Source organism: Eptatretus burgeri, chromosome 9 (assembly GCF_056783735.1).
Source record: "Eptatretus burgeri isolate ZD-2024b chromosome 9, Ebu_testis_v1, whole genome shotgun sequence".
Taxonomy (NCBI): Eukaryota; Metazoa; Chordata; class Myxini; order Myxiniformes; family Myxinidae; genus Eptatretus; species Eptatretus burgeri.
The window spans coordinates 56,265,490-56,285,891 of record NC_140969.1 but is presented as its reverse complement, the minus strand read 5'-3'; the positions used below and the strand labels follow the sequence as shown (position 1 = coordinate 56,285,891).

At 40.6% G+C, this 20,402-nt stretch overlaps 1 protein-coding gene across 4 annotated transcripts in view; it reads left to right on the top strand.

Annotated features, from left to right (window-relative positions):
- Positions 1 to 20,399, top strand: part of LOC147020159 (myomesin-1-like) — a 218,611-nt gene extending 198,212 nt beyond the window's left edge. For all 4 annotated transcript variants that reach the window (XM_085895203.1, XM_085895202.1, XM_085895201.1 and 1 more), the window contains 9 exons: positions 143 to 256; positions 4,504 to 4,591; positions 5,258 to 5,296; positions 9,630 to 9,735; positions 10,150 to 10,313; positions 10,646 to 10,682; positions 10,844 to 10,866; positions 11,310 to 11,365; positions 19,605 to 20,399. In XM_085895203.1, the coding sequence (XP_085751329.1) occupies positions 143 to 256; positions 4,504 to 4,591; positions 5,258 to 5,296; positions 9,630 to 9,735; positions 10,150 to 10,313; positions 10,646 to 10,682; positions 10,844 to 10,866; positions 11,310 to 11,365; positions 19,605 to 19,880 (903 nt within the window). In that variant the 3' untranslated portion in view covers positions 19,881 to 20,399. The remainder of the gene's footprint in view (positions 1 to 142; positions 257 to 4,503; positions 4,592 to 5,257; positions 5,297 to 9,629; positions 9,736 to 10,149; positions 10,314 to 10,645; positions 10,683 to 10,843; positions 10,867 to 11,309; positions 11,366 to 19,604) is intronic.
- Positions 20,400 to 20,402: the final 3 nt, after the last annotated feature.

Sequence of the window (20,402 nt, the reverse complement as noted above, 5' to 3'; positions counted from 1 at the left end):
TGATGTGGGGGGGGGGGTGTTGCACAGAAGTGGTGGAAAAAGGGAATGCATGTTAGTAATTAGGAGTAAATGTCGGAACAGAGCATATTCTGCAAATTTTGCACACGATAATGAATGCATTGGATGTCTGCCTCCTGTTCAGCTTGCAAACTTGAAGAAGGAAACAAATGTGATATGGTACAAGGATGAAACAAATATTATGGCAGAAGCAAAGCATGAGATGAAGGATGGAGTTTGTTCCTTGCTTATGGCTGAGGTAAGGAGTATAACAGCACTTCGAGGCTTATTGAGCAACCACACCATATTCAGATCAGTGCAATGGAAGAAATCTGTGGAACATTGATTGAGAAATGCAAACTGTTGCGGGAAGAGTGGAGAAGCTGACGTTTACTCTCTTTTGCTTTGATGTAGGGTTAACGCCCGATAAGTCAGCTCCTCGCTTCCTGCAGTGGTTAGCATACCTCATTTAACGTCCTGTCCATTCCATCCATTGTTTTACCTGTCAATGCAGATTGACACTATCCTTCACCAGTAAGACGAGTTATTTATTCTACATTCAGCTTGCATCACAAGCGAATTAATCATGATATCCCACTCTTACATCAGAAGCAAATTACTTTGTGCAAGCTTGCATAACAAAAGTAATTATTATGATATGGACTGCCTTTGAACAATGAACAGCTCTTCTTCTTTTCTATGCAGCACAAGGCTGCAGGGTAGCATCATTGGCTGTGCTGCTGATGCAGTGCCCCTTGTAAGTTGGGGTAGGAATTTGGGATTTATTCAGGGTGCTCGTCTACTCTTCGCGAAGGACACCATGACATCTTTAACATCCACCAACTAATACCGGCAGACTGGACGTCCGTTTAACATCCATCCAAGGGATGGCACACACATTGATGAATTGCCCTGCCTGTGAAATACCGGGATGACAGTTTATTACTGGGTCCAGATTCCAACCCAGGCGAGACAGCTTAGAGGCGAGTGGGTGTCTGTACCGCTAGGCCACCCTGCCAGCATGGACAGCAATCAAGAGGAGCTACTCGTTTTGGCACATTCCCATAGTATAGACTGATGTCAGCAAGTTGAAGTGATCGCATTGAGGCCTAACTTAACATGAAGTCAATTGTTTTTGCCACACACATTGTGCTGTGCTTACACAACAAATTAACTCCTATAATGTGTTCTCTTTATGTAAGAGTTCATGGTGTTGAAATAGATTGTGAAGAGGAGTGCTGAGACAAGAAGAAACAAAAAGAAAACAAAAACTTGGAGAAAAAAAAAACATCCTGGCCGATGAAATAGTGAAAGCCTGCTTTTAAATTGCTTTATGTGCATGACACACAGGGCCACACATGTAGACTCAATAACAGGTCACAATACCTCTAAAAGGCATGAGAGGCCCAACTTCCTACGCTTTTGGAAAAGTTGGATTCACCAACGCTGAAGTATTATCCTTCGCCACCGATTGCTGGCCTTCATTCCACCCAGCATTGTGGAGTACCATGGTATAAACTCCTGGCGCCATTTGCAGCACAACCACATCCCTTTGTGTCATGATGGTATTGCAGTGTGACACAAAACCTCTTTATTTACTCGTACATTACCACCAAGATCATGAAGGTTTAACGATATTTCGCTTGTGTAATTGTGGTTTGTAATTAACCAATTTTTCACCGTCCCTCCCTGAAAAACACTGCAGCCTCTTGTGGGACCACATTGGGTGAAATGAAGTGATTTTTAGCTTACTGCAGCTTTCTTTATAACTTCTTTCTTTCTTCCTCAATCTTCTTTATTCCTACCCTCTTGTTTTGTTTCCTCTTTTAGTTAATCTCTCCTGCTCAGCTGCAGTTTCTTATTAACACTACAAATTAAACAATCTCACTATTTTAAGATGTCATTTTTTTTTTTACTTTGTATACCTGGGCCAATGTCTGACCCTTCCATACATTGTACTAAACTGATCATTAAACAATGCAATCTCCTCCTTACAATCTGAAGACGATTAAAAGTGGTACTTTGGGTGCATTATTCGCTTCATTTCATTCCATGCAGTTTCACACCAACTCAATGTGTCCACCATTTAGAGATGATGACACAAACAGCAGCAAACTGATTACATCAAGTAACAGAGAAGGAAACATACAGTTTGTAAAACAAGAAAAAGAGCAACCAGAGATTGCAGACCCTCACTAGGACTTATTTTGTGTGATGTTTGTGTAGTTTTGTGCAGTGTATTTTGTGTGGTGTTTGAGTACTGGTGTGTTACGTAATTAATAAGAAACATAACTAGAACTGCCACTTTATAACTGCTGGCAGTGATGACTGGGTACCAAGACGTCCCACTTTGATTTGTCGCCTGATCCTGACCCATGACGTTTTTTTATTATTAATCAATTGAATTTAGAATGGGATTAAAATAAATTCAAATCATATCAAATGGAAGACGAAATAGGTACAGTCCTGCATTGGAGTAATCAGAAGGAACCCGAACAAGCAAAAAGAAAAGATGAAGTCATCAGGAGGAACCTGGATAGGATTTACATTTCAGCTGCTGCTCCTCTACTGTCAAACCCATCCAGGAACAGCCGAGTGAGCCTTATTCAAAAAAATTATAATAGATAAAAAGGAACCCAGATCAAAAAAATTAATAATTCTGGCTGTCAGACCATGTGTCTAATCAAGTTGAAATTAAAAAAGAAAAAAAAATATATATATATATATATATATATATATATATATATATATATATATATATATATATATATATAATATTCCCCATCACTACTCGATCATACTTGTGAAGTTTCACTTCGATTGATTAAGCGGTTCCAGAGAAAACATTATTTAATATTTTTCTTCAATCCAATATGGCTGCCAAACCATGTGACTTCTGGATGTTCCCCAATCCCCAAGCCTTGAGTGTACAACAAATTTGTACACCCAAGGCTTGGGGAACATGTGTGTGAAGTTTCCCCTCGATCTGTTCAGCCGTTCTGGAGAAGAATATTTTTGTTGGTTTTAGGGTAAATCCAATATGGCTGCCAAACCATGTGACTTATGATGTTATTTGTCTAAACTTTTTGTTCCTCATCAATAGGCAGTCATATGTGTAAAGTTTCGCCTCAATCTGTTCAGCCACTTCAGAGAACAAGGTTTTTGAAGGTTTTTTTTTTCTTTAAAAAACAATTTGGTTGCCGAATCACGTGACCGCTGACGTCATCAATTTTTTTTCTGTGGACCATTTTATCCTCAGATGACCCTCAAAAAAACATGTGGTGTTCTGCATATGCAATTATGATGTCATAATGAAAGCACCTATGACCTGTGATGTCATTTAAAAACATCATACATTCCCCATGAGGAGTACTTTCCATGCGCCAAGTATTAATTTTTGCCTTGGTGTGGTTTTAGATACAGAAGTCCAAAGTTTTTTTTTTTTCGTTTTTCCAACATGGCTGCCACACCACGTGACCGATGACATCATTATCATTCAAACATTATTCACGAATAGTCGCACCTATGGTGAAAAATTAATCTCAATCCGACAAGCGGTTGCGGAGAAAAACACGAAAGTTCTGTGCGGACAGACAGACAGACAGACAAGAAGATGTCATGCAGAGCATGATACTTGCAAAATCTATGAAACAAATTTGACCTCAAAAATAATTGGTGGTTGAATTCAATTACTTGATATGCAACTCCTCTTCAAATTTCAAGTCAATGGGATGAAAATTGAGGATTTTAGAAATTCCACCTAAGTTGTTGACCTCAAAAACAATAGGCTTCTTCCTTATGACAAATTCTACCATGTGGTGAAGGTTCGTGAAGATCGGTTTTAAATTGAGACCAGAAGGTGACAGACAAACAGACAAACGGAATAACAAAATTGACTCACCAAGACACTTGAAAAATCTTCGATTTTGCAAGTAACGGACCCATATGCAATATCCTCTCCTTTAGCGAGGGTAACAAGGGCTGGCAGGGTGGCCTTGAGGTGTGCACACCCACCTTTGAGATGTCTAGCCTGGGTTTGAATCTTGGCCCAGCTCGAAACTGTCATCCTCCTATGTCGCAGGCAAAGTGATTCATCAATGTGTGCCATCCCTCAATTTAACGGAGCGTCCCGTCTATCAGTATTAGTTGGTGGACGTTAAAGATCCCATGGAGTCCTTTGAGAAGAGTATGTGAACTGTCGTCAGCATCCTGAACAATTTCCAAATTCCTGCCCTAACATACAAGGGACACTGCATCAGGAACACAGCCCAATCCCAGGCATTGATGCTACCCTGCAGCCTTTTGCTGCTTCCAAAAGAATAAGAAAAATAATCTGTAACTTAGATGTGACATTCAACAAGAAGCAACTTGTTCTGCTTTTAAAAAACACATGTTTTGTCTTCAATTTCAACAATCTGCAGCCTCGTATGTTGTCCCGTTCATCGGATTTTTAGAAGATGCGTGGTTTAGTGCATTGTTTGACCCTGTGCATGCTGTGTCTTGAAGTTTTCGAAAAAAGATTCTGGAATGTACAAGCTGGAAGTGGTTGATGATCGAGGAAGGGATACGAGTATGTTGGAACTTTCTGGAAAAGGTAAACTTGAAATCATGGGTAACAAAAGTAAAGATGTTTCCAACGTTGCTTAGTCACTGGTGGAGAATAATTACTAGCACCACTTCAAAGGAAAGCATGACCATGTGATCTGGTTGAATGGAATGAGAATGAATAACTGAACAAGTTGAATTTTAGTCATACAATGAATGGCTGAGTGAATGAGCAAATAAAGAATTGCACGGTATTTTTTAATTTTTATTTTTATTTTTTCTTTCCCACCACACCTGATGTCTCGTATCCCTCCAATGCTGATCTTTTCTTCTATCACTCTTGAGTCTACCTTTGTGTTCTTGGTTGTCTTTGTCTCTTTCCATTTGTAGGTTCTGTCAGTCTGTCATTGTTGATGTCTGTACGCCAAAGACATATCTCACTATTCACATGCTTGTGGTGCATTTTTCCGTCTTTTCATTCTTGTCATTCACGATTCTGACATCCAATTGTAACTTTATAATCTGAACATTGGTTTATGCGGTGTTAAAGTCACCTCGGAGGAGTGTGTACAAGTGGCTTTCAGTGTACAACAAGGTTGTAGATTCAAACTGTGTTTTTAATGTTGATAATTTCTTTCTACCTCTGTGACATTTGACATTGAAAATATTTGTCGCAAGACCAAATGCCTTACTACTGCCTTACTTGTCTTTCCAGTGATGGATGAAGTTGTACACGTGCTGTGCAGAGCTTGTGGTGGGTATCATCATCCCTGCAATCACATATCATATGGACACACATCCCATCCCTTCATCCTTTTCATATTATTTTAGTTAGTTTAAGGGGGTTGTGGCCATGCTGTCTTTTAATAAACATAGTCTTTTATACCCGTCTCAACTTATCCTGTGGGCATGAAGAGTGAACCACTAAACGTAACTGGCACCACGGGTGGAGAAGACAAGGCAGAGCATTGAAAGTCCTTTCTGTCTTAAGGTCATTAGTGAGCCAGCTTGGAATTTACAGACAATCTAGTAGCAACATGATAATTCATCTAAGACTAGCTCTGGTTACACCAATCATTAATGCCGCTGTGGACTGGCAGGCCGGCCGAGACACTTGAGGCACGTACACTCGCGTCTCTGCTGTTTAGCCTTGGTTTGAATCTTGACCCAGTTATAAACTGTCATTCTGGTGTTTCACAGTCAGGGTGATTCATCAAAGTGTGTGCCATCTCTCGGATATATGCTAAACTGGGCATCCCATCTGCCGGCATTATTTGGTGGATGTTAAAGATCCCACAGTGTCCTTCACAAAGAGCAGGTGATCTATCACCGGCATCATGAACAAATTATAAATTCCTGCCCAAATGCTGCTGCGAAGGTGATGGCAAACCGCCTTAATATAACCCTTGTCAACAAACTGCTTTGGCAGCACTGACATTCTACAATCGAGTATATGATACATCAGAATCATTAATACTGCTGCCTTCAGCCGGATTTTAACCTCCAACCTCTGGGATACCACTGAAGAGTCCTCACCGCTCATGCAACGCAGTTACAAGAAAATGTGCACACGTACCAAAAGGCCCATCTTATTTGAATGATGCAACAGTACGTCCTACATTTGCAGATAAGATGGCTGTGAGCTTGATGTTTTCTTAAGAAATGGGATGAAAGAGCACAAAACTAGAATTGCAATATTAAATGTTTTTGTCTTTGTTTATTTAAAATAAATCCAACTTTATAAAGCATTCAAGTCGTTGTTTAGCAATATTCCATGATAGACTGATAACCAAAATAATTTGATCCAAACTTTTAGTGAATCAATTTTTTTTTTTACAAGCTTAAGGTTCATGGAACAATGAGAATGTAGCTGGTGAAAAGGTAAAGTACTCAGAGTGGGCCAGTGCGGTCACACTTGGACACAAGAAAGGGAATGAACAAACAGGAAAAAAAAGAGGAGAGAGAGGAGGGGAGGAAACACAATCACCTCCAAGTCAGAGAACAAAAACATGAGAATACGAGAAGGGTACTTGGTAGAGCGCATACCTCTGCCGCGTAATGCCTGATCCACGAGAACATATCAGGCCCAATCAATACATTTTTGAAATATCAGGCTATGTATCATTTTTGGTCCTATTTCTCAATGGTGAAGAATCACTTAAATAAATAAATAATTCTCGAATCCAGATCCAGATTCAGATCTTCACCAACATCGGATCAATTTGTCCTTGCCACACACCTAATCTGTCCACCAAGTTTCATCCGAATCCGTCAACAACTTTTTAAGATATCGTGCTATATATCGTTTTTGGCCCGATCTCTCAATGGTGAAGAATCACTTTAAAAAATTATCAGATCCGGATCCGAATTTGGATCTTCACGAAAATCGAATCATTCTTCCTTGTCACACTCCTAACGTGTCCACCAAGTTTCGTCCGAATCTGTCCACAGCCTTTTGAAATATCATGCTATGTATAGTTTTTGGCGCTGTCTCTCAATGGTGAAGAATCACTTTTAAAATTCTAGTCGTCGGATCTGGATCCGACTACTAGAATTTTTACCATTTACTTGAAGCACTGAAGGGAAGAGTGGGGTTGGACCACCTTCGGAAGTCAGCTCCACAAACGGTCGAAATGAGGAATAAAAGAGTGGAGGTGTGCGGTACACCTGTGCATTGGGAGTTAAACCCCAAGAAGGTCCCTGGAATTACGTGTGTCCTGCAGTTGCTGATGAGTGATAGATGGCTGAGACAGCAGAGGGAGCGAGATTGGGGAAGAGGCGGTAAAACAACAAAAATGGAGGCCACTGACCGGTTTGTGATGTGGGAGCAACATGCCTTGTAATTCGGCCTCATTACGAGAGCTTCCAGAGAGAGAGAGAGAGACAGAGAGAAATATATAGAGAGCTGCGTGAGTGATTATGGGGCACCAGCCCATAAGGAAAAGCCATACTCCATTGAGCTACAAATAAGGGCCTATTAGGTTATCAAATGAGGGCCTTGTGCTAAATAATTAACATTGGAATCTCCTGTGCTGAGGCTGACTCTATGGGCCTATCACTTTTCCATCACAGATAGGTCGGTGGTCTCCCTGTCTTCTACCTCCTCCTTTCTGGTCTTGCACCCTCTGCTATTTCCATGCTTTGTCCCCACCCCACGCTCCACAGGTTTCCACAGAGTGCACAAGGTCCACCATGAATCCCCTTCGGCTGAAACTACCGAAATCCATCATCACTGCTCACCTCCACTCATTCATTGCTCTTTTTTCCCACTTGTGGAACTAACGTCCACATCTTCTTCAATGTCATTCTTCCCTCCAGTCTTCAAGACAGCTGATCACCACCATCTCAGATCATCCCCAATCCAAAACCATTATCTTTTCTACCCTCGTTTAGATTCAATAGATTCCAACCAACCCCAAGCCCCCATCCTTCAAAATTTCCAGTTTTTAGCTCGCCTGTTCGAAGAACAGACAGCGATAGCGATACCCCTGGCGTGAGCGTGAGCGTGAGCGTCAGCGTGAGCGTGAAAATGTTAAAGTTTTTGGTGCAAGTTATTTCCTTTCTAATGTTTTTATCTACCACACTATTTTTTTTACTGATTACAATATACAAATACATATATTGCTTTAAAATTATTTGGATCAGACTTCACTGCAATGCTTTATAAAAAAAATATTATTAGACTAGTCTTTGAAAAATGATAAATGTATGAACAGGCGAGCATTGGGTGGCTTTGACACCAACTCTCTGGTTTCATCCTGAGATCAGTTTCCTTCTTTATCCATCTTGTCCACCCCATGCATCCTTTCCTGTCCCACCCCGACTATTCTTCCCCACACTTATTGTTTGTCCAAGTCACCCTCTACCTTGACTTTCAACTCTGCTGTTGGAGTTCCCTCCACCACCCCAACCACTCCCCCTCTCTCTGCTGTTCCTCTTGTCCTGTTACGTCCTGATCCGTTCACTGTATGTGCAGATGAAAAAGGTGAGTGCACAGAACATGAAAAGGCTTTTCCATGAGCCACAACTATGTGTATAAAAGAACCAATAAAACAAAACACACCATTTTACTGCAGGCCAGGACTACCAAACACCTAATCTGATGATTAGGATTTTATTGGATAAATTATTTATTATGTTTCCTGCATTGATGATAGAGAATTGGCGAATAAAATAATTTGATCCTCCTGAAGCATCAAATAAGATTAATGTTGTGAGTAAACGTCTTTCCCTCTGCCACCGAAGGTGGAAGGTGGTTATGTTTTTACTCCGTCTACCTGTCTGTCTGCTTATTTCTTTGTTTGTGAACAAAATATCTCAAAAAGTTGTGGACGGATTTGGACAAAATTTGGTGGAGTGACGAGCCCGAAATGATTAGATTTTGGTGTGGATACGAATCTGGATTAGGATCCGAGAGGATTTGATTCTTCACCATTGATTGATGGGGGCCAAACACGATAGACATGTGTATATATATATATATATATATATATATATATATATATATATATATATATATATATATATATATATATATATATATATATATATATATATATATATATATATAATCAGGATATCTCAAAAAGTTCTGGACAGATTCGGACGAAACTTGGTGGATGAGTTGATGAGGTGACCAGAATAAGCCAATTAAATTTTAGGTCAGGTCCGAATCCAGATCTGGCCTATCAGTGGGATACAAAACATAATATAAACTAATTAGCCTGGCGGAGGTATGCGCTCTACCGAGTGCCCTTCTCGTTCTTGTTGAAAACTCGATTTGGTTTTGGCCACGATTTGATCATCACACAAAAATTCCAATGCTTTTGAGCGACATTTCTCATTATCGTAGGATCAGATGTATGTCGTATGACTTTCAAACCATATTATTCACACGCACATATCAAAACGAATGTCAAATGCTTTGAAAACGGGTCATATTGTTCATGTAAGGTTAATGGTGGAATTTATCCACATAAGGCCACCCATTCTCTCTTTACTTGGACGCCTCGGATATTTTGCTTTTCCTGCCACATTCATATTCCATCTGTCCCTTCCTTTCAATGCATTTCTTCTCCTTCCTGCAGCTTTATCGGCTTCTCCACTGCAAGTGAAGAGTTCAGCAGACGGAATAAAAGTGTTTTCTAATTTGAAACACTATATCGATGAACTGAAGTACACTTGGTTCCAAAAGTACGTTCATTTAGCCCAACCACAACATTGCTGTCACACCTTTTACACCACAAGGTGTTTGTTTAAACATATAGAGTAGGACAGAATCACATGACAAGTCTGTGTTGTTAAAAGGAGCGACGCTCGAACAAATTTGATGAAGACGTTGACAGGATGGGAGAGGGAGCACACACATCAAGTGTTATTGGGTGTTTTTTCAAAATTAACAGCAAAGAAATAAAATTGATGATGATGTAGAACAACAACAACAACAACAACAAAAAAATTATACTGTAGTGATATTGTAATAGATCATGGGAGTGGTGTACCCCAATGTCCATTCAACCCTGTTGACCTGTTAAACTATTTACAGCACAACATTTAGTTCTTAACTTGGTCCGTGTTTTCTGCCGCGTGGGTATTTGCCTTGCACAGTGATAAGAAGATGACCAGCTCTGAAAAATACCACATGGGTGAGTCAGGAGGTCAAATTTGGTTGCAGCTGACAGAGCCGGAAAAGACGGACATGGGCAAGTATATCCTGGAAATGTTTGATGGTGAAGAGAAGCACAAATTATACCTTGACTTCACTGGCAAAGGTAAGATTCGTCTTCTTCATGACCGACACTCATTCTTATTGTGAATCAAATTATTTTGCAACTCCCCCACCCTCCTAACAATTTTTTTTTTCCCCCAGGAGACCGGCATAACAAATTGCAAAGAAATGACTTTTGTAGTTCCGCGAAACACAGACTGTTTTGTAAACGCAGTAAAATTGTTTTACGTTGCACCGCTGGCGCAATATGTGTTAACTCAGACGCATTTGTTGAAAAGGTAATTTGAGGATATCTTTTTCAATTTCACTCCCTTGTGTTTTTTATTATATCTTTTTTTTTTCTCTCTCTCTTTTTTTTTCCCCATTGTTTTGCAGAATTTGATGAAGCTTTTGCAGATTATCAGAGACTCAAGTATGAACAGCACCCTCTTGAGAAACTTGCAAGCACATTTGTGGCACCGAACACACATTTGCAATTTTATTTTGGTTGCTTTCATCATTTAGCAGATATAATTAACCAGTAATATTATGAACCATGCTGTGCTTTTGTTTGTTGTTGTTGTCTTTTTGCAGGGAGGCAGCAATTGCGGACAAAAGTAAGCTCCTTTTGCTAAATCACATCACATTCGACCGTCGAGAGTTAACATTTTCGAGCGGGGAATGGAGGAAATGAAAGTAATTGGAAAATATTTTAACAGCATTGCGCTATTGTGTAACGACTTGAGTTTGTAGTAAAGCAAAGTACAAACGACGATGTCAGAATATTTGTGGGGAAATAGGCAAATGTACTTTGTGTCGTTCTTGCTTTTTTTTGTAAGTGGGGGAGGGGGTGCAGAGGTGGGTTTGTATGGGCAATACTGTTACTCTTTCATGAAACTGTCTTTAAAGTTTCACCATAAACTTTTCAAAGGCTGAAAAATTGTGTGGCAAAACATAAATTGTTGTTTGCAAAGTTATCTGTGTCTTTCTTTTTAATTGTTCTCTTTATTTCCTCGCACCCTTTATTTTTTTTTGTGTCGTCATTCCCGATGCTACTCAGAACGTGCCCGGGTGGTGGGAGGCCTGCCGGACGTGGTCACCATCATGGAAGGCAAGGTCAGTGGTTTGTTCCGATGGGATAGAGGGAGAATTTTAATGGGTCGCACATTGTGCTGTACAGCCTGCTGTTTTAAGCCGAGACCTGATCTCTGGTCCTGTCCATTAACAAGCTGTTTCCCAAATGAGAAATGTTGAACAAGCCATTATGCTATTGAGGTTCAGATTTTAGCATTTTTAGTGCCTTTGCTGCCAGCTACTAAAATTCCAGTGAAATTGACACTTATCGCAAAGACGTGACTCATCTATAAGACGATGCAAGGAGATGGCAGTTTACTTGATTTAATTGGAGACTCACTCAAAGCTCAAAAGGCAAGCACTGAAGCGTGAGCTTGTGCAGAGTGAGGAAACCACTGTTGATGGTGCTGACTCCAAACAACGCAGCCTGACAGCTCGGCCCGTCCTCTCAGAAGCTTGCATTGGCCCAACTCTACAGTCTGCCAATGGATAGGCCTAGATTGGACTTGACCTCAAAAGAGTTGCTTCGCCAAGCTGGCATTGGCACCGGATCCTGCGAGCGATTAATCACTGTCGATGACCTTGCCCTCAACTCCCAGCGTTACATCGCTCTTCTTCATCATTACCTTTACCCTTGATTCTTTACAGTATCTCACCATCATTACTTAAATGCCAATCAAAATACTTCACCTCACCTTATATTTGGCACCATGTTTAGCTTCCTCCATGTTGTTTTTTTTTTATCACATGAGCAGCCTTTTTCATTATCGATTGATGTCCCGAGTAACCTTTGCAAAAACATGTATTGTTACCATTATCGGTATAAAAAACAGGCATTTACATTGGAAAAGGATGTATAAAAAACAATTTTAAGAATGTCAAATAAAAATATTTCTTGTTATTCGGCTTGTCACGTAATGTTATTTTCCAGATTCATGTAAACAATGAGCGTGCAGACTTTCCACTGAGCCAAAAATGTTGTTTTTTAAGACCACATTATGTTGACAGTGAATAATGATGCAGTTAATAGGTAACAAATGCCTTATCACCAGCCCTTAATTGCATATGCAATTTGATGGTGGTCATGAGAGGATGGCCACTACTAGTTTTTCTCCGTTCATTAGTTCCTTCATGAGCCATGACTGATGTACTGAGGTGGGATAAAAGAGAAACGATTAGATCGAATTGGGCTGCAATGCTACAGCACTTTAGGTTGGATACAAAAAAATTTAACAATAATCTGTGTCACTTTGTTACTCGTTGCACAATGATGTTGTATTGGTCAGAAACCGATCCATAATCAACTGATAGTTTGTGCTTTATAAATGTTGTCTCTAATTTGTTGCCAAAACTGTGCTGTTTATTAATCTTACAAGGATTTAAATCGTTTTAATAGCCAAACCGAAAGTGGCTGAATTTGCCACTCCCAGACCATTGTGTGTGTGTGTGTGTGTGTGTGTGTGTGTGTGTGTGTGTGTGTGTGTGTGTGTGTGTGTGTGTGTGTGTGTGTGTGTGTGTGTGTGTGTGTGTTTGTGTGTGTGCACTTTAATATAGCATCCCAAGGTGACCAACTTTTACATTACACTCAAAGTAGTCTAAGTTAAGTGTAAAGTTTTTACACCAAATTTACAAGTTAATTTTATTCCTGGAATGGGGATTATATCAAACTTATCCGTGCACATAATTCTGAGTATGTTTTCCCACATCACCCATGGTGTGATGTATGCTGCAAGGCTTGACTTGCACACCCATCTAGCCTAAATCCTATGTTTTAGAATAGCTCGGTGTCGTCTCTTCACCCTGTGTCTGTCTGTCTGTGCACCTGTGTGTTGTTGCCAAGTGCCATATTTTATCTCTACTCGTTATAGAGGATGTTTGTCGATGCATGATGGGTATCCTACTAGTTCACATAGAATTAATTCATAATAACGATTATACAGGTTAAATTTTACGATGTTATGAACCATTACCCATGCACTTTTCATAATATAATTTATCAGCTGGGCAGTGGACACCATCCAACATCGAGGTCACCGTTGGAAACAAGTACTTGTCCACGTCCCAGAACCATTCACAGGAGCAAAAGAGCTGTTAATTCCTGAAACGACAGCTTCCCACTGTGGTTAGCATACCTCAATCAACGTCCTGTTGATTTCATCTATCGAAGCCATGTTGATGTTGTCTATGTTTAAACAAAAGAGACTTCTGCAACATATATCTGGCGATGTGATGATGTGGATTTCTGGCTGAAATATAGGTTATTCTGATGATTATCTTAATCTTGTTCTTCTGAAAAATGACGATGGACTCACCGATTTGGATGGAATTAATTTTATTTGTGCTTAAAGCCCTGCTTAATGTCGCGTTCAAATGGCACAGAGACATTAACAATTTATGCTGAGGAGGAACATTTCCAGTCGTGCTGATGCATTTGGGCAGCAGGACTTTTGGAAGGCTGATTTGTTTTGCCCTGTGAGTAAAGCCTCAGGCATTACTCGCTTATGAATTTCTAAACTTGCGTGAACAATCATAACTTCCATCAGTGCTGAGTGTGCTTCTTGATTTGAGGATGAACGATTTACTTCTCCAAAGCAAGGGCCAAATCAAGCTTGGCTTGAAAGAGTATAAATGACTCTGTAATCATGTTTTCTTCAAAACTCAGGAACCAAAGAGAACAATTTATAGAGATTTGTAAAATGTCTATCCTTTTTTAAAAATTAAATTGATAAACGAGCAAATAAAACCCATCGCTTCGTTGATGGGAATATTCGCTGTCATCACTTCCCTCCAAACCACAATGCAACCACCTGTTGGAAGTTATCACAACCACCCATTGTTTATCACTTCATGAAAGTTGGAAGAGCGTTGAGAGAGGGAGGAGAGAGATAGAGGGGTGGATGGGCTAGGACAAACGAAGAGATGGGGGGAAGTAATTGATGGATGGAGGGAATGGATAGATGGAGGGGATGGATGAAAAGTGGATTCACAGCAAGTTCCACAGTTGTTCATGAACACATGATACTCCAATCTGACAGAGTGAACATGAGGTGTAAGGAATGAATGAAAGAGTTCCCACCTGCTGTTCTTTCGTCTACCATTACATTCCCTGTAGCATCTGTAATGAGCTTGGGTTTTCGAAAGAACTCTCCCCTAATAACCTCTAAAGTACTCCACCATGGGGTGCGTCTCCGAACATCTTCAGGCGGTGCTCAGTATGACCGCTCAGAGGTGAAGGTTACATTTTAAACTTTTGTCAGATTTAACACAGCCAACTGAACACACGTTTACATATGTACTTCATTTGTGTTATCACCTATCATTGTCTTGAATGTCAATTTGTATTTTTTTTTTCAAAAATGTCAACAGCTGTGCTAAAAAATATCATTTACCCCACCATCTACCATCTCGCTATGGCTTACAAACATCATTTTGGTCCATCAATCCATCCATTTTGGTCCATCAATCCATTATGTCTGGTGTTGGCTTAATGGTTAGGGTGACGGGCTTGGGATCCTAAGGTCCTGAGTTCAAATCCCACTCAGCTGTTGAATTGATACCAGGTGGGGTTATCTGGGCCTGTCATCCTTCCGAGGTCGGTAAAATGAGTGCCAGCATGCTGGTATCCTGTGTCGGAGTGGTGACCCATCCAGGATTGTGCCCAAAAGCCAAGGAGACTGCTTCGGGAGCACCAACGCTCTGCACAGAGTATGGTCCCAATGAATGGATGGAATCCATCCATTCCTTCCCTCCATCCATCCATTGATAAGGAATGGCAGGCTTGGTATCACATGACACCGTGGGGCACAACAGAGGCAGGTGGTCCATCAATGTATTTTTGAATGTGTTTATCAAAGGGACAATGCAGAGTGATAATGTGGGTACTTTTGCTGTGTCTCGCCATGTCTTGCAAGCAAACATCCCAGCAGCTTGTAGAGTGCTGGGCAAGTGGCTTAAGCACTCAAGCAAGCACTTCAACGAAACAGTTGATTACGAACGGCAGGCTTGGTAATTGATCCGCAATCATCAAGCTCACATTAAACAACTCTCGGAGATGCCTGGAAAGTCAAACAATGTCCAAATTGGACAAATCAATGCTCTTTATTTATTTTTATATTTTAGCAGTCTGAACTGCTGCTGAGGTCTATTAAGAAGTTAAAAAATTTTGAAATTTGACTCAGGTTAAGAGATTCTAGAGCTTGTCGCATTTGCAGAAATTAAATAAAGCCATGAACACTGACGTCTGTGGGTGTTTATAAGCATTGTAATGTATCCAGTGATTCGTAGGTATGAATATATGAGGCATTCGATGATATGAGTGAGCAAAGTGGAAAAAAAACATGTTCAGTGCTTTATCATTAAGAAACCATTGCGGCCTGTTCCAGGTCAAAGCATTGTTTAATAGGCCAAACAAAATGGCGAATTAAGACCCCCAGCAAGTGAACAGAGGGTTGACTCAAGGACTGACCAAGGATGACACATTGTTAAAGGATAATTAAATGAGGCTGTTAATTATTTTCAAATTGGGTGTTTAAATTAACCCAAATGCCCAATTTTCATCCATGCACTCCCTTGTAGTTCCCCTAGTATGCATGCAAAATTTGGGGCCGCTAGATTTTGTGGGGGGTTATGGAGTTTTGGTGGAGACGGACTGACACACGCTGACATTTATTATTATAGATAGATGTGATATTTTCTAAGCTTAAAAAGGACATAACTCTGAACAATTGACGAAATGCCCTGAAACTCAAACTTTTTCTGTAACTTATTAAAATATAGTCATGTACCAAGTTTCAGTTGAAAATGTTAAAGGGTTATGGGAAATAGTCTTAAAAAACCACAGGTGGGATGGACAGATGGAGAGCAAACCTATAGTCCCTCCCGGTGAAGCCAGTAGGGGACTAATAAAAACATTGGATTACAGACTCGTGAGTGACCAGCCTAATGACCCCAATTTAGCATAGAAATGGCATCTCGTAAAACAAGAAGGTTCAATCAAACTGCTCATGTGATAACGGCTGCCACCATACATATCATACTTCAGTGCCAGTTATATCGGTATTTTACCATTATTTTACTGCTCCACAGCCCTGTTTGAATCGCGGTGTACGCCATAGCTTCCTGCATTATTCAGTAATAAAAACAAATACTCTCTAATGATGTGCAGCAGTGAGCATGTATGGCTGGCTGAATATGTATTTGTTTGTTCATGTGGGGAATTAAGTTGTGACATCTGGTTTGGACGTAAAAATCATTCTGACCAATACAAGTGTTCACGTTTTGCATCCACGTTTTCCGACCTACATCTCCCTGTCGGGTTCTATTTTCTCTTGGGTGAATATATCCATGGTGAAATCTTTGTGGCAGAGCATATGAATGATGAATATGCTTTCGGTCAGAATCACATGATATGATACTTTTTCTTTTCCTGCTACAGTGCTGTCATTAGATCCAATTACAACATTCTGAGATTTCGCGTGTAACAAACACTTCCCAAATTCTGTCGTATGATAACCCACACCGCCACACCTACGCTCTAATGTACTAGATATCCCACACATCCACACCAATTCCATCCCTTCTTCACTCATTAAACCACATCTGTCCACAAATTATACGTCTTATTTACTCAATTCCACACCTTCACATCAATATTCTCTGCCGCCTTTACAAAATATGGGACACCTTTACAATGATTATATGCCCACTTTACTCGATTTGCCACACCTCACTTCCAATGCCTGTTTCCTTTCTCTTCCTGGCTCCGCATCCTCACAAATGTCTTGCTCCTGAAATCGACCATTTTCTTGTTTTTGATTTTTGCAGCAGCTGGTCAGCCAGAATACCAACTTTTGCACCGTTTACAAATATCTTATGTTACTGTGGGAACGACCATGCAGTCTTACATTAGTCACATGCAATGGAAGATATAAATAGAACATTGAACTTCAATTACAATTGGTCAAGAGTCAAGATAACTTCATGATCTTTAGGTAACCCATAATGAATATTATTGCTGGGTGTTGAGGTTCACGCAGTTCTTTATGAGGGGAGGGGTAGCAGGGCACCTCGGGCTGATACAATTTAACTTGAAGGTTTTCCTGAGCTGAGAACAAACCTTGACGAGGTCTCCAATCCGTTGCTTTAGGTTTGGGTAAGAATTTTGGATTCGACCAGGGTACCACCATCACCGAACGTTCTGGGTGGTCAGTGTTAAATTTTTATCTTGATTAACATTGCGAGGAAGAATTAATATTTCTTGGACCAAACATTTTGTGCAACATTTATGTCTGCAGAAGATATTGTCCCTCATCAATAGATTTAAGAGAATATGCACAACAGAAATACATTTTTACAACATAATGAGACGAACAGCGTGGGAAAGCATAATATGAACTTGGAGTCAAACAATGAGATGCAGGTACACTCATAAAAGTTTCCATACCGATGTTTCATTTTCGAGTTCCTAAAATGATTTTGGGGACTGTTTATGTGTAACATATGCATATGCTGCCAAAGGCCATGGAAAGAGGGGTGGAGGTCAAAATTCCACCATTTAAGGTATGTTGTATATAGTGTAGATGGCCCTGAACAAACATTTTAATGGAAACTGGGTGGGCCAGCTTTAAGTAGTATTGGGGCAACTTAGCATAACAATTGTGCATTTTGTGAGGAAAGCACAAAATTTGGCACACTAGTAGCTTGTCATATTATGAACAGATTTGGATATTGGGCTATCTCAAAATTTTTGATGGCAGTGGAATATGGCTGCCACAGCCATCAGTGGCTGAATTTGAGATGGCTCAATATCCAAATCTGTTCATAATATGTTAGGCTACTAGTGTGCCAAATTTGGTGCTTTCCTCACAAAATGCACAATTGTTATGCTAAATTTAGCAAAGTTGCCCCACTATAGGCAGATTGTTTAAAGAACCCTTACCTGTGAATTTGCCCAGGCTTTGTCTTTTGGGATGAAATACTTCCTGAAAGAGACATTTGGGATCTATCCCAAATGTCTCTTTCAGGAAGTATTTCATCCCAAAAGACAGAGTCAAGCCTTGTGGAAGAGTTGGAACACTAAACAGATCAGAAAGGAACATTAGAGAGGGAGGGAACACCATCAGCAGAGTTGAACGACAAAATAGAGGGAGACTTGGACAAACAATGGGTGTGTGGAGGAATGGGAGGCAGGAAAGGACACATAGGGTGGACAGTATGGATGCTGAAAGAAAAACTAAATTTGGGGGGAGGAGGACCTGGTGGTGGGTCAACAAGGGTAGAACAGATCATGTTTTGGGGTGATCTGAGATGGTGGTGAACAGCCGTCTCGAAGACCTAGCGGGAGGATTGAGATTGAAGAGAATGTGGAAATTGGTTCCACAGGTGGAAAAATAGAGGAAAGAATGAGTGAAGGTGAGCAGTGATTCTGGATTTTGGAAGTTTCATTAGAAGGGGGTTGATGATGGACCACTTGCGCCCTACAGAAAGCTGAGGGGAACAAAGTGCGGAAATTGTAGAGGGTGCAAGACCAGAAAGGAGGTGGGATAAGATAGAGACCACCTTCCTGTCTGTGATGGGAAAGTGATAGGCCCATAGACTCAGCTTCATTGCTGGAGATTCCAATGATCTTGAAGTGTTCCTTGAAGTTTGGGGAAGAGAGGAAAATCTGATGTCGCCAAATCGGGGCTGGTCATCCTTTTGTGGTGGCGCTCCACTGACTTTCTTTCACTCATCTCCAGTGCTTCACAGCACTGAGTGTCATGTTGCCCTCTGCCATCTTGACTAATGTCAGAATCACGAAACATTGCACCCCGTTGGAGGAAGAACTAATGTGTAGACTGCACTTTGTTTTAGTCAAATATCTTTACCTGTTTTGGAGCAAAAGAATAGGATGTGTTACTTTTCAACACTCCCTCGTGTTTAAACATAATTTATTGCCAGTTTATAACAGGCCAAGGCCTTCCTTTTCCACAACAGAGTGACCTCTTCAGTCCAAGGTCTTTGACCACAGGCGGTTTTAAAAAAAATTCAGCAAAGCATCAGCAATAGACATGTTGAACCAACAAAGCATCCCAGGTTAACTGACCTCCCAGTTTCATCCTTGTTGGGGCATCATCAAGATCAGTGTCGACTTCAGGCCAAAGATGTCCTGGCTTTATCTTTCCTTTTCACTCAATAAATTTGTTTAAAAAGATAATTCAGATATTATTGGAAAGGTAATAATCGATGAATGTAATTTTTGTTAATATAATTGTTTGTTCTTTGCCTTATTCTCTGCATCCAGTCATTGAAGATGACCTGCAGTGTCGTTGGCGACCCTCTTCCGGAGGTCACATGGATGAAGAACGAGAGAGCACTCGTGGCTGATGGGCAGCGAATAACCCTGCAGATGGAAGGGAACCGCTATGGAATTATGACCATTCGTCAGATCACCACTGAAGATTCGGGCACTTACAGTGTCCTGGTGCAGAACCCATTTGGATCTGACCACGTCGAGTTCACTGTGAGCGTGTATAAACAGGGTCAGGAACCACCTACTGTGCCGAGACCTAAGAAATGAGTTAATTGATCAAAGATTTCGTAGACTTGCACTGACACCGAGTGTACTCGCAGTACAACATCATGTTATCACGATTCGCACCTCAATTCCTATCTTGTTTCTCTCTACTTGTGCATTTAAGAGGCAGGTTGTGTTTATTCTGTGCCAATGCTCATGGGAGTTATTTTGATTCTCCCAATGCTTTCCCCTTACCTTTTTCGTCTCCCTTTCTATCCAATTCCACACTCGGCTTGTTTGGCATTGAAGTGGTAGTTCATCTTTACCTACCCTTTCATAACCAACACCCGAAGCCGTTTAATTGTTCGTGTTGCTCAAAAAAGTAGAAGGCATCCAGTTGTGCTGCAGAATTTTCCAGGAAATTAAGTGGCACTTCCACAAACCTTCTTTGGTATCTTACAACCTTCTCTTCAGTCTCCATTTCACCATCTTCCTGGTTGGAAATGCATCCTGGGCACTTGTTCTAGTGTGACATGGAATGGTTGTATTTTACGAACAGCAATAAATAGTCAACCAAATCAATCC